Genomic DNA, 14,648 nt, shown 5'->3' with positions numbered 1-14,648 from the left:
AAGACTGGGCTTTTCAGTTGTATGTCCATTTCAGATCTACAACGTATTAAGTTATGTCTGTGAACAAAATAAGTTATTGTGCAATACACCTCCTTCACCCTTAATTTGGTATCTAAACCTATGTACCAAAGGTACAAAAAACACACCATCTAAGTATTTAGATATAGTATTTAATACCGTACTACTGGGTTTCAGTTTCAGACAACGTATTTAATTTCTTTTACATTTTGGATGGAAAGGGTAGTCCTCTACAATCATAACTGTTTCTTTGTCAATGGAATTCAATGGAATCTCCGTTTGAGCCCACTCAGCTTGAAGCAACATTCAAGATAATATTTTTGTTTCACAGCTGTACAAAGGGATTGCTTTACTCCTATGGTAGACCACATAATATCTAGGTTACAGGTAACCAAAATGTAGCTTTTGATTTTAGGTGACAGGTCTATTTTAGGTGATAGGTAGATTGTAATGTTGAATGTCATGGACAGCACCTTTGTCGAGTCTCAATGTATTGTGCCAGCATTTCTACCTCGAACCTTGTTTGAGTCGAACTTACTTTCCTGACATATTTTTAGCTGGCATCCATATTCTGCTAAGATGATGGAATTGTTTAGGGAGGTGAACATGTGATAAGTGCATGGCGGTACTCCTTGTGGCTCTTAGAAAAATATACTATTTGTTGATGTTACGTCTACTGCTCATATGTCTTCTTGCTGACTACTCTTTGTAGTCAGCAATGCACTTGGGCTGACATGTTGAATAGGGGTGTCATTCCATGACAATGCTGCCTAACTTTAGGTAATGGTTTTGACTAGTATTACAGCAGGACTCTAGACACTAATGATATGTGAATTTAATGAAGCTTGGCAAAATATTCTGGTGAATGTACAGAATGCCGCTGGACATTTTGTACCTTCCAAATTCTTGCCCAACTTATAAATCACTGATAAGAATATTTTAGTTCCCATGTATTTTGGAAAATGTTTAATTAATGTATTATTGGGTCATGGTGTCAAAATAAATATTTTGGGACCCATTCTTCTATTCTGAATGAAAAATGTTGCAACTGTCTCGTAATTTGTAGAGAAGAAATATTGGCTCATACATCAAATGCGTTTTACAGCATTAGTGCAGCTTAAGTAATTCTGATACCTGCAATTTCTTTGATCAACCAAAAAGAAATTGTTTTTATATCAGTTCTTCATCACTAGGCAAGTCGTCCCTCTTTGAATCTTGGACATAAGAGTAGTTTTTGGTCTTTTAGACTATTAGTTATGTCAGTTGTCTTCAATGCGGTCTTCCAACCATGTGTCACAGAATGTTCGTTATCACATCACTTGTCACTTTCAGTCATTGTGCAAAGTATTACATGACTGTTTCACTGAAATGCATGCAGACCATCTGTTGGGAAGATGTTAATCACCAATTGCAGACAATGTCTCACAAAATCACTTGACACAGTCTCTCCATTTCTCACAACCACCTTTATATAGTGGAAGATCAATTTGAAGACTACTGTATGTTGTTCAGAGAAATGTAAGTCCTCTAGAACTGAAGTGGTTAATTCTTCAAGTGGAAAGAACAGACATTGTTGCGTTTTGAATAGCATAAGTCATAAACGACCTTTGTAGGAATTTCACAAATTACATTCCAATTTCTAGTTTTTGGGCGGTATGTCAACAGCACTCAGCAAACTGACTTCTCCAACAACAGTGCATGTATGTATTTAAGAGAGTGCATGTCGATGACCTAATCTGGGCTTTAGGTGCTTCCGTGGTAAAGGTTTAACTTCTTTTTGGTTTTTCTTCTGTAGAGAGATTTTGGAGAGAAAGATGCTCTTATAATGAGTACGGTATGTCAAAATCATCAAACTACACCATCTCTTCCAGTTCTTCTCAGCTTTTCTGAATCCTTCCTTCATATCTATTGTAAGCCATTTGAACCAACAGTTCAATGGTTTCAACAACATGGCTGAAAAAGTGCATGTCTGAAACTTTGGCAGGGTGTTTTCTTTCAACAATCGGGCTGGGCATTTTTATAATGGTTTATTTTTGCTATGCTATAAGTGAAATACACAATTTAAATCATAGGGAAAGTAATATATGCAGCAACTAACAATGATTGAAAATTAAATGTAAAATCTGTATTCTCTCTATCCTGTAAACCTGTTTGAGACTAAAAACATAGAAACTGAAATAGCGGGTAAATGCAGAAAACACCATATTTATGAAAATGGTCTTAATATCCTAATAACTCTTACCAAGTGAATGTTATAAATATTTTCAGGTATTATTGCCAAATGAGATGCCTTGAAGGAATTGCAAAATTATTTGTTAGCCTTGTTTTATATAGCTCTGTCTCTCCAAAATCTCAGTTTGTAATTTTTGTGTAATTTATAATGCTCTAACCCAACAGTACTTGGTTTATGGGTCATTGAGTAGCAATTCCATTTAACAATTGATATAGCATATACCATTCTTGAATCTGGGGTTTCCATCATATGCAAATATTATAGCAATAAAACATATTTTAATATAATGATAGTTATTAAGCAATGCCATTTCAAAAATGTGAAATTGAAAGCATGTGTCTACCTACCACACTTACTAATAATTGTAAATAAACATTGCTGCTTTAGAGCAATGCACACACATGGAGTTTCTTAATTGCAGGGACACCTGTAGGTGCAGTTTTATTACATACCTCATTCTTTAAAGATCAATTTATTATTGGAAAAGATAAAGCCACTTGTATTTAATTTTCACATACTTGCTTAAACCATTACTTTGACTTAATGAAAAATATTAGTCATCTTAACAAAATCACATATTAAAATAAGCATAGGAAATTCATTTAAAACTGTACTAAAACAGTGATTTTGAATGAATATGAAGGAATTAATTTTTTCCTTCAATTCATCCCTTCAGTGATTTTGAAACGTTCAAGCATATATACATGCAATTAAGCATCTTGCAGGAGTTATTCACAAAGTACCTGAAACCAAACTTAAAATTAAACTGTAGTTTACAGAGAGATGTTGCTTCAGACTCAATTTCCTTTTTCTTTTTCTTTCCTAAATGTTGTCAAGGAGGAATTGGTTACTTTTAAAGCCCTGCTTTCCACCCTTTCAGTTTCAAATGTTACTCTGCTTGGGAATGTGAGTGGACACTACGACTCGTACAGTGTACTAGTACAATTAAAACAATACATTTACTGTGCAGTAGAACAACTTAATTCTACAATTTTTATCTGAATGTTCATACAAGTAAAAAGCCAGCAAAGAAAGCGAACCCTTCAAGCAGTGAGGCCTTTACCTTAATTAAATGCTGGTTCCTTGAGGGGTCTCAGGGTACCTTTAGTCTGTGAACAAGAGTGTGGGAGGTGAACCTGGTGAAAAGAAGAGCAAAGACACCTACCCAAGAATATCTTTGTTGTCTATAGTCTTGCGTCTATAATGAATTTCCATAGTTAGACCCACAGGCTTCATTTGTCCAATTCTTCTTAGCAGGCCACTCAGACTCTACTAATGTCTTTGTTGGGTCATTTGCAATGGATCCAGATTTTGCAATATTTCTACATTCATACTTCATGCTTGATTTTGGTTAGACTTTATGCAATAGCAAAGAGTTGAAGGTTTCTCATGCACACTTTTGACAATCCAAAATAAACACATCTCACAGTGTAACTACTGCGAAGAATTGAACTGAAATTTATAAATATGCTTTTGCAAGTACTGTAGCCATAAAATAATGCCCTTTTCATGTAGACCAGACAAAGTTTACATGCATTTAGTTATATATATATATATATCTCCTTTGGGGAGTACACAGTTTTGTAGCTAACAGAAGTCATTTTCTTTATTCTAATTGCAACAATGTGGCAAGTTTTAGTCATGAGAAAAAAGATGAGCAACCCCTGATCAAAGAACCCACTATGTAACTAATCTTGCTCCAATAAAGACATGTATGGTAAAATTGTCAAAAAATGTTCTCCGGATATCAGTATCGTTTCCAAATCTCACTTATCTGTCATCACATACCTAATTTTAGTTTAACTCAGGAATCTATTCCTCATCAAAAGAGTTATCACCCCCAAAAATGTCATTGCATTGACAGTGTTTGGGCATCTCTCCTTACAACATTGACAACACCCCTCCTGTAGGCTCTGGAAATAAACTCCTTCATGTTCACTCCAAGACTTGTAACTGGCCAGGATGACTTTAAAAACGTGTCAGTGAATAGCAGTAGCAAGCCGCCATTATGGAAGCCAGGACTTTGATTAACCTGCCAATAATGGTTCCGGAAGTACATCTAGGTAATAAGTAAACTCATATGTGTGAGGCAAGATGAAACTGAAAAGCCTGCCAGTGCTTGTAAAATAATCCCCACTAGCAGAGTGCTTAAGAAAAATGGTGCCCCAGTGGAAGAGACCAGCTGCTTGATACGCTGTGTGGGCATCCCCATATATTAACATGTAGCGGTATATACTAATAGTTATTTAATTGGAGGCCCAATGCTGAACAAAACAAGCTGTGTAATTACACTAGAATTGACAAATTCTGTATATTTTGTGAATAACTAATTCGAGCATATCTATAAGATATTGTCTTTAGCTCCTCTACCTTGAAGGCTAGAACTCTGTTTTGACACTTGTTACCAGTATATTGAAATTAGATCTAATAAAAACACATCTCTACAGATGTTCAGTCTTTTTAGTTTGTGGTATGTAATAAATTACACATACATTTCTAATTGGGGCCTCCTGTTAAAGAAGCAGGTAAGAAGTTTCTGGTGGCATTTTAATCTATTGTTTCTCTACTTTGAACAATGATAAATTTATTCAAGTTTGAATTACTGAGATTTCTTTTATGATGCTGATACTACCAATTCATGCCATGTTTATTAAATTTATAATTTAACTGACTTGTTTATCCTACTTTTCTTTCTCCACTGCACATTTGTGGGATGGATTCATGCAATCAGCTCAAAGAAAAGGTAATGCATTTTATATTACTTTTGAACTAGTTTAAAGCTATAATTATCTGTGCATTTTCTGCAACTGATCCCACAGGCCGATATGAAAACACTTTGTTGCTGGATATTTACCACTAGCAAATTCTAAAGGTTAAACCAATCTATTTGCCAGACTGATCCTTCTGCAATTATGAATGTATTCGGATGCAAGTGACAGTCACAGCTACATTGCCAATGCTTTTTTTTTTTTTTTTTGCAATGATAGTACCATCTTGAATATATATATGAGATGTTCAAATTATGCCTGGTCTTTAGTTATTAACTTGGCACTGCCAATGCGGGTCTTTGTAGCTTGAAGTGATTTGTGCTAGTTATTATGACAAGAGCTCGACCTTTCCCACATATGCCATTGTAAGGTTTTGTGATTGAAGAAAGATCAGGTCTACCTGTCTGTTAGGATACTGATGTCTGCTGAATGTGGTGCTAGAGACAGAGGCCTTGACATTTCCAAGCATAGGGTCTATATGGATCCATAATCTCAAGGAAAGTGAAGGATTGGCAGCAGAAGCTCTGATTTTAGGACTCTCAAAATAGTGATCCATCCAGTGTCATAGCCCTCTTTCAGGTGAGTATTACCTTCCAAAAGATGTTCTTCTAAATAGGTTTATTCGCCTTCTCTAAAATAGGATATAAAAATGCTATTAAAATATGGGCACAGACCTAAATCTGCACTGCCCACATTTAATTTGGGGTGGCTCTGTGTCTAGAGATCCAGAGAGTGGCATAGTTGTCTGGAGAAGCACAAGAAGTTCCTTACTACAGAGAATGCAGATCTTCGCTTTCTTCCCCTTCTTATGATAAACTGCGCATCTTTTCTAAAAAAAAAAAAAAAAAATACATTTGCAAACAGTATATAATGATCTTTCTACACACCTGCTTGTGAAATATAACAGATTCACATGCCAGTCTCTTTCACTTCAATACGAGGAAAGTATAGAGAGGGTCTGGTCCTTTTACTGACACCAGCAAACGACTTATGTTTGGTACCATGTCATTAAGGGGACTTAGACTTTGTTTTCTCCAGAAGGTGATTTTTGTCTTAAGTCAGGACTTGGTCCTTAAAAATGCAGAGAAATACCAGTTAATGTTAAAAAAAAAAAATTGTATCATTGCAACTTTTTATGCAGATGAGGCCTAGGTGCCTTGGCCAGATTTGGTTTTCTGTCCAGGTTGAAAACCAGAATGTTACACATCAGTGCCATTTTCTTTATGATGACTTTAATTGTGTTTCCATTCCATTGAGGTACGGTAACTCCATATATAGCGGCATGCAGACTCAATATGCCTGTTATAATTTTGATGAAGATGCTTTCATGATCACTTTGAAGGGGACCTCAACAGTCTGACTTTTTCAATTCCATAAAACTGAGTTTTCCCCATGTGTAGAGTTTCATCTACAAATTTGTGACAAAAAGGTACATTGTGAACTTTGGCATTTAAGTGGTTTAATGGGTTCATAGAATAACCAGACTGTTTCTGCCTCCCAATTCAGAGGTGTTTGTTCTTTGACTCCTGGGTGGGAAAAAGTGTTCCACAGGAAGATGTAATCCAACATATGAAACCTTTATTTAGAGTGGTAGAAAACAATCTTATTTGTTAGGATATTATATAGTTCGAGTGCACATCTCTCTCTCTTTCTCTCTCTCTCGAGATGTGTGTGTGTGTGAATATATATATATATATGTTTGATGGCATGTGTAGCTGCAGATACACGTGCTGTGCACAGTCCGCCATCTGGTGTTGGGCTCGGAGTGTTACAAGTTGTTTTTCTTCGAAGAAGTCTTTTCGAGTCACGAGACCGAGGGACTCCTCCCATTTCGACTCCATTGCGCATGGGCGTCGACTCCGTCTTAGATTGTTTTTTTTTCCGCCATCGGGTTCGGACGTGTTCCTTTTCGCTCTGTGTTTCGGGTCGGAAAGTTAGTTAGAATCTCGGAAAAAAACGTTGGTATTGTTTGCGTTCGGTATCGGGTTAGTTAGAACAAATTGACACCGAATTCTGAAGAGCTCCGGTGGCCCTTCGGGGTTTTTTCGATCCCCCGTCGGGGCCTGGTCGGCCCGGCCACACGTGACTTCAAGGCTGATGGAACGGACCCCATTCTGCTTCTGCCCAAAATGCCATAACAAGTATCCGTATACGGATCAGCATCTGGTCTGTAACTTGTGCTTGTCTCCCGAGCACAAGGAAGATACTTGTGAAGCCTGTCAAGCGTTTCGGTCGAGAAAGACATTAAGAGACCGAAGAGCCAGAAGACTGCAAATGGCGTCAACGCCGACAGGACAAGAGCGTTTCGAGGAGGAAGAAGAAGCTTTCTCCATCCACGAGTCTGACTCGGAAGAGCTCGAGGCCGAAGAAACGCCAAAAACCATGAGTAAGATGTCGAAACATAAGACTCACGAGAAGTCAACAAAAGCCCAGGGGACGCGACCGCCAACAGGCCATGGCTTAACCCGAAAAATAGGTGACCGATCATCGGCACCGAAAAAGGGCACGCTTGTGGCGAAGTCATCCGACTCAGGTCGAGATACCGCCACACAGCAACCTCGGACCCGAGACAGCGGCTCTGAAAAAATTCGGCACCGAGACAGCGGCACCGAAGAAGTTCGGCACCGAGACACCACGCCGAAAATAAAAAAGGTTTCTTCAGAGCCTAAAAAGACGTCCGAAAAAGTTTCGGTTCCGAAACATCCAGCCTCGGAGCCGAAAACAGGTTCCTACACAGAGGAACAAGGATTAACCTCCCAAATGCAAAAGCATAAATTCGGAGAGGAACTTAAGCTGTAGAGCCAGACTATACACAAAGAAGGCTCCACGTTCATGAGGACACCGGGAAGATAACCACTCTTCCCCCAATTAAAATAAAAAGAAAACTTGGCTTTCAACAAAAGGACAAGCAGCCACAGGCAAAAGTGGCAAGGAAAACAACTCCACCACCATCTCCACCACCATCAATACACGCATCACCAGTAACAACTCCACCACTGATGCACTCCCCAGCTCATACTACAATGAGTCAGGATGATCCCGATGCATGGGACCTTTACGACGCTCCAGTATCAGACAACAGCCCAGACTCGTACCCTGCAAGGCCGTCGCCACCTGAGGACAGTACATCTTACACACAGGTGGTCGCAAGGGCAGCTGCTTTTCACAACGTCACCTTGCATTCCGAACCTATTGAGGATGACTTTTTGTTTAACACCCTATCCTCCACCCATAGCCAGTACCAAAGCCTACCTATGCTCCCAGGAATGCTAAAACATTCCAAACAAATCTTTCAAGATCCTGTTAAAGGCAGAGCCATAACTCCAAGGGTGGAGAAAAAATACAAGCCACCGCCAACAGATCCAGTTTACATTACAACGCAATTGACACCGGACTCAGTAGTTGTCGGGGCAGCTCGTAAGAGAGCGAACTCTCATACCTCAGGGGACGCACCACCTCCAGACAAGGAGAGTCGCAAATTTGATGCTGCGGGCAAAAGGGTGGCAGCACAAGCAGCAAACCAATGGCGCATTGCCAATTCACAAGCACTTTTGGCAAGATATGATAGAGCTCATTGGGATGAGATGCAGCATTTCATAGAACACTTACCCAAAGAGTTCCAGAAAAGGGCGCAACAGGTGGTGGAAGAAGGACAAAGTATCTCAAATAATCAGATACGGTCTTCAATGGATGCAGCAGATACGGCTGCAAGGACAGTAAACACTGCAATAACAATAAGAAGGCACGCATGGCTGCGTACTTCGGGGTTCAAGCCGGAAATTCAACAAGCCGTGCTAAATATGCCCTTTAATGAACAGCAGTTGTTTGGGCCGGAAGTCGACACTGCTATTGAGAAACTCAAGAAAGACACTGATACAGCCAAAGCCATGGGCGCACTCTACTCCCCGTAGAGCAGAGTCACTTTTCGCAAAACACCTTTTAGGGGAGGGTTTCGAGGTCAACCAACAGAAACCACAACATCACAAGCAAGGCCCACTTACCAGAGCCAATATCAGCGGGGAGGTTTTCGGGGGCAATATAGAGGGGGCCAATTCCAGAAGAATAGGGGAAAGTTCCAAAGCCCCAAAACTCCTCAAAATAAACAGTGACTTACAAGTCACACAACCCCATCACATAACACCTGTGGGGGGGAGACTAAGCCAATTATACAAACATTGGGAGGAAATAACAACAGACACTTGGGTCTTAGCAATTATCCAGCATGGTTATTGCATAGAATTTCTCAAATTCCCTCCAAACGTCCCACCGAAAACACACAGTATGTCAAAACATATAGACCTTCTAGGACTGGAAGTTCAAGCATTGCTACAAAAAGAAGCAATAGAATTAGTACCAAAACTACAGATAAACACAGGAGTTTACTCACTGTACTTTCTAATACCCAAAAAGGACGGCAGTCTGAGACCAATACTAGATCTCAGAACACTAAATACCTACATCAAATCAGACCACTTTCACATGGTTACATTACAAGACGTAATCCCACTGCTCAAACAACAAGACTACATGACAACACTAGACCTAAAGGATGCGTATTTCCATATACCAATACATCCTTCACACAAAAAATACCTAAGGTTCGTATTCCAAGGAATACATTACCAATTCAAAGTGTTGCCATTCGAATAACAACTGCGCCAAGAGTTTTTACAAAATGCCTGGCAGTAGTAGCTGCACATATCAGAAGGCAGCAAATACATGTGTTCCCGTACTTACACGACTGGTTAATCAAAACCAACACGCTAAGACAGTGTTCACAGCACACAAAATATGTCATACAAATCCTCCACAAACTAGGTTTCTCGATCAACTACGCAAAGTCACACCTTATGCCGTGTCAAACACAGCAATACTTAGGAGTGACAATCAACACAGCAAAAGGGATTGCCACTCCAAGTCCACAAAGGGTTCAAACATTTCACAATGTAATACAGGCCATGTATCCAAAACAAAGGATACAAGTCAAAATGGTAATGAAACTGCTAGGCATGATGTCTTCATGCATAGCCATTGTCCCAAACGCAAGGTTGCACATGCGGCCCTTACAACAGTGCCTAGCATCACAATGGTCACAAGCACAGGGTCAGCTTCTAGATCTGGTGTTGATAGACCGCCAAACATACATCTCGCTTCTAAGGTGGAACAGTATAAATTTAAACCAAAGGCGGTCTTTCCAAGACCCAGTGCCACGATACGTCATAACGACAGATGCTTCCATGACGGGGTGGGGAGCACACCTCAATCAACACAGCATCCAAGGACAATGGGACATACATCAAAGACAGTTTCACATAAATCACTTAGAACTGTTAGCGGTATTTCTAGCGCTGAAAGCATTTCAGCCCATAATAACCCACAAATACATTCTGGTCAAAACAGACAACATGACAACAATGTATTACTTAAACAAACAAGGAGGGACGCACTCGACACAGTTGTGTCTCCTTACACAAAAAATATGGCATTGGGCGATTCACAACCACATTCGCCTAATAGCACAATTTATTCCAGGGATTCAAAACCAGTTAGCAGACAATCTCTCTCGGGATCACCAACAAATCCACGAATGGGAGATTCACCCCCAAATACTAAACACTTACTTTCAAATTTGGAGAACACCTCAAATAGATCTATTTGCAACAAAGGAAAACTCAAAATGCCAAAACTTCGCATCCAGGTACCCACAGGATCAATCCCAAGGCAATGCTCTATGGATGAACTGGTCTGGGATATTTGCGTACGCTTTTCCCCCCTCTCCCGCTCCTTCCATATCTAGTAAACAGGTTGAGTCAAAACAAACTCAAACTCATACTAATAGCACCAACATGGGCGAGGCAACCTTGGTACACAACACTACTAGACCTTTCAGTAGTACCTCATGTCAAACTACCCAACAGACCAGATCTGTTAACACAACACAAACAACAGATCAGACATCCAAATCCAGCATCTCTGAATCTAGCAATTTGGCTCCTGAAATCCTAGAATTCGGACACTTAGACCTCACACAAGAATGTATGGAGGTCATAAGACAAGCTAGGAAACCTACCACTAGACACTGCTATGCAAATAAGTGGAAAAGATTTGTTTATTACTGCCATAATAATCAAATCCAGCCATTACACGCATCTCCAAAAGATATAGTAGGATATTTACTACATTTACAAAAGTCAAATCTAGCTTTCTCTTCCATAAAGATACATCTTACCGCAATATCAGCTTACCTGCAACTTCATTATTTAGAATACCAGTCTTAAAAGCGTTTATGGAAGGCCTAAAGAGAATTAGACCACCAAGAACACCACCCGTACCTTCATGGAACCTCAACATTGTCTTAACACGACTCATGGGTCCACCATTTGAACCCATGCATTCTTGTGAAATGCAATACTTAACATGGAAAGTTACGTTTTTAATTGCCATCATATCTCTAGGAAGAGTGAGTGAAATTCAAGCTTTTACCATACAAGAACCATTTATTCAAATACACAAAAATAAAATAGTCCTACGAACAAATCCAAAATTTTTACAAAAGGTAATCTCACCGTTCCACTTGAATCAAACGGTAGAATTACCAGTGTTCTTCCCACAGCCAGATTCTATAGCTGAAAGAGCACTACATACATTAGACATCAAAAGAGCGCTAATGTACTACATTGACAGAACAAAACTAATTCGGAAAACAAAACAACTATGTATTGCTTTTCAAAAACCTCATACAGGAAATCCAATTTCTAAACAAGGCATTGCTAGATGGATAGTTAAGTGCATTCAAACCTTCTATATTAAAGCAAAGAGAGAGCTGCCTATTACACCAAAGGCACACTCAACCAGAAAGAAAGGTGCTACCATGGCCTTTCTAGGAAATATTCCAATGAACGAAATATGTAAGGCAGCAACATGGTCTACGCCTCATACATTTACCAAGCACTACTGTGTGGATGTGTTAACTGCACAACAGGCCACAGTAGGTCAAGCTGTACTAAGAACATTATTTCAAACAACTTCAACTCCTACAGGCTGAACCACCGCTTTTGGGGAGATAACTGCTTACTAGTCTATGCACAGCATGTGTATCTGCAGCTACACATGCCATCGAACGGAAAATGTCACTTACCCAGTGTACATCTGTTCGTGGCATTAGTCGCTGCAGATTCACATGCGCCTACCCGCCTCCCCGGCAGCCTGTAGCCGTTTAGAAGTAGATCTTGAACATTTGTACATTTGTAAATATAGTACTTTAAACTTCATTATGTACATACGTATTCACTCCATTGCATGGGCACTATTACTAGCATACACAACTCCTACCTCACCCTCTGCGGGGAAAACAATCTAAGATGGAGTCGACGCCCATGCGCAATGGAGTCGAAATGGGAGGAGTCCCTCGGTCTCGTGACTCGAAAAGACTTCTTCGAAGAAAAACAACTTGTAACACTCCGAGCCCAACACCAGATGGCGGACTGTGCACAGCATGTGAATCTGCAGCGACTAATGCCACGAACAGATGTACACTGGGTAAGTGACATTTTCCATATATATATATATATATATATATATATATATATATATATATATGTTGCCACTGGGTAGTTATAGTTTGGATGTTTCCATTGGAAATGTATTTTTGTGTTGAAAATAACTCTGTCACTGTCTAAACCTAAAAAAAGTGCTCTTCCTTGCCCTGTTTTGCATATGATCCATCGAGTGGGGGCTGAAAAAAAAAGTGGGTCCCAAAATGTCCTTTTCTCATTTGTTTTCCCATAGGAATTTTACAGACGGCTACAGCTTAAACAGCTTATTGGATTTTCACCAAATTTGGCAGAAAGCTAGAGCTTGGTCCAGAAAGAGTGTTTTTTTCCTTTGGTGTATTGGTTCAATAGTTTTTGAGCAAATAATGCTAAAATACTTTGTATATCTATGGACGTAGAGCCCTGTGGATCCCGACATGTCTCAAGCTGAGATCTGATTGACTGCCACCAACCTCCACCAGGGAGTGGTGGAAAGCTATCTTAGGACTCAGTCATGAGTCCAAAAAAAAAGTTAAACATAAAAACACGGGGGCAGGGTAGGGATACCCAGAGGGACCCCACCTAGGGCTACAACGTTTGTATTGTTTTCTTTCAAGTTTCATCTCAAATTCATGGAAGATGCACAAATCCATGGTAAAGAAAAAAAAAATTTAAACCGCACAGGTTCCCGCCCATTTCTATTAATAGACCCCCTGGTGGGCTGGGGTTGGGATAGGGTATGTTTTAGAGGGGGGGGGCACACAGGCTCCCTCCCTGAGCCTCTAGGAGGCCCCAAGAATCCCTTCCTCCTGTGTGGATAACTTAAGCGGATGGGAGGCCATGTGGCCCCCCCCTCCTCTGGCCAGTAGAGGCCACAGTGACACTCTCCTGGGGTCATCATTCAATTAAAGGGAGGATGTGGCCCTTTTCCCTGAGCATTCTATGGCCCCAAGGACCCCATCCCTGGGGTCTGCTCAGTGACAGTGTCCTAAAGTTCCTAACCCCTAGGACACAAACTTTTTGATATCCTACGGGGCAGCAGTACAAAGCATTTCCCACACTCACGAGCAGGTAAATGCTCTGAATTGCTCTCACTCCGCTGTAGCAAAAGTAAGCTGATCCTGCTGGGTTGGACCAATGCCGGCTACCGCTGCACCCACTATAAGTGCAAACAGGAGAGCCGGCAGGGCTGCCGGGCACCTGGGCCGCCCCCTGCAATCCCTAGCATGGGATTAGCCATGGGGTGCCCTGGGTGGGAACCAGGGCACCTTGTTTTTAAACAAAACTAAAAAAAGGAAAAACTAGTTTTGGCATGCCTGGATGGACACCTAGCATGCCACGTAAAAAAAAAAAACATGCCGGCTCCTGCAGGAGCAGGAAGCTTGTGGGGCTACAGGAGCCCTGCGCCTCCCACACCCCATATCCCTCAATGTGGTTAAAGCTGTGGTATGTCCCAGGTGGACACCGGGGCATGCATATATATGAAACTTTATACAGGCTCCTGTGGGAGCAGGGAATCGGCAGCTCCTTGAAAAACAAAGACATTAGATGTCTAGCTGTCTCCGGTGGGACTTGGACACTCATAAAGAATATTAAAAGACAAAAAAAGTGAATATTAAATGAGCGACCAGAGCTCATTTATTATTCACTGATCCTTTTAGAAGCACCCCATAATGCCCTTGGAGGGCTATTTACATATTTTGTTTTTGGTGATTTCCCTAGAATGGGCAGGGACATTACCTATTTTATCATATTGTGGGGGGCTGTCAGGATTTCTGCAGCCCCCCAGCAACACTAGAAAAAAATCATAAATCTTGTGGGTCATTGAAGCCATGGCCCTAGGAGAAATTACTATATATATATATATTTTTTTTTTTTAACTTTCTCCAGGAGCTTTTGCTCTGCAGCTGGGATTGCATTGCCACCTAGGGGCTGGTTGTATTTTATATGTAGTTGATAGCAAATGTATCACATAAAATATAAGGCCTTGGTGTGGTTATTTTTACCTATGCATTTTATGGGGGGCAAAATGTTAAAAGGTAGTGCAAAGATACCTATATTATTTTTTTCTTAAACAAAAAATAATATATATCTGGC

At 40.4% G+C, this 14,648-nt stretch overlaps 1 protein-coding gene across 6 annotated transcripts in view; it reads left to right on the top strand.

Annotated features, from left to right (window-relative positions):
* Positions 1-14,648, top strand: part of MYOF (myoferlin) — a 686,313-nt gene that overhangs the window by 528,234 nt on the left and 143,431 nt on the right. For 2 of the 6 annotated variants that reach the window (XM_069239822.1, XM_069239820.1), the window contains 3 exons: positions 1,662-1,718; positions 1,814-1,852; positions 4,983-4,994. In XM_069239822.1, coding sequence (XP_069095923.1) covers positions 1,662-1,718; positions 1,814-1,852; positions 4,983-4,994 — 108 coding nt within the window. The remainder of the gene's footprint in view (positions 1-1,661; positions 1,719-1,813; positions 1,853-4,982; positions 4,995-14,648) is intronic. The other 4 variants (XM_069239825.1, XM_069239824.1, XM_069239821.1 and 1 more) reach the window with 3 other exon arrangements.

The sequence above is a fragment of the Pleurodeles waltl genome, chromosome 6 (assembly GCF_031143425.1).
Source record: "Pleurodeles waltl isolate 20211129_DDA chromosome 6, aPleWal1.hap1.20221129, whole genome shotgun sequence".
In the NCBI taxonomy this organism is placed as follows: Eukaryota; Metazoa; Chordata; class Amphibia; order Caudata; family Salamandridae; genus Pleurodeles; species Pleurodeles waltl.
This window is presented reverse-complemented; position numbering and strand designations above follow the sequence as displayed.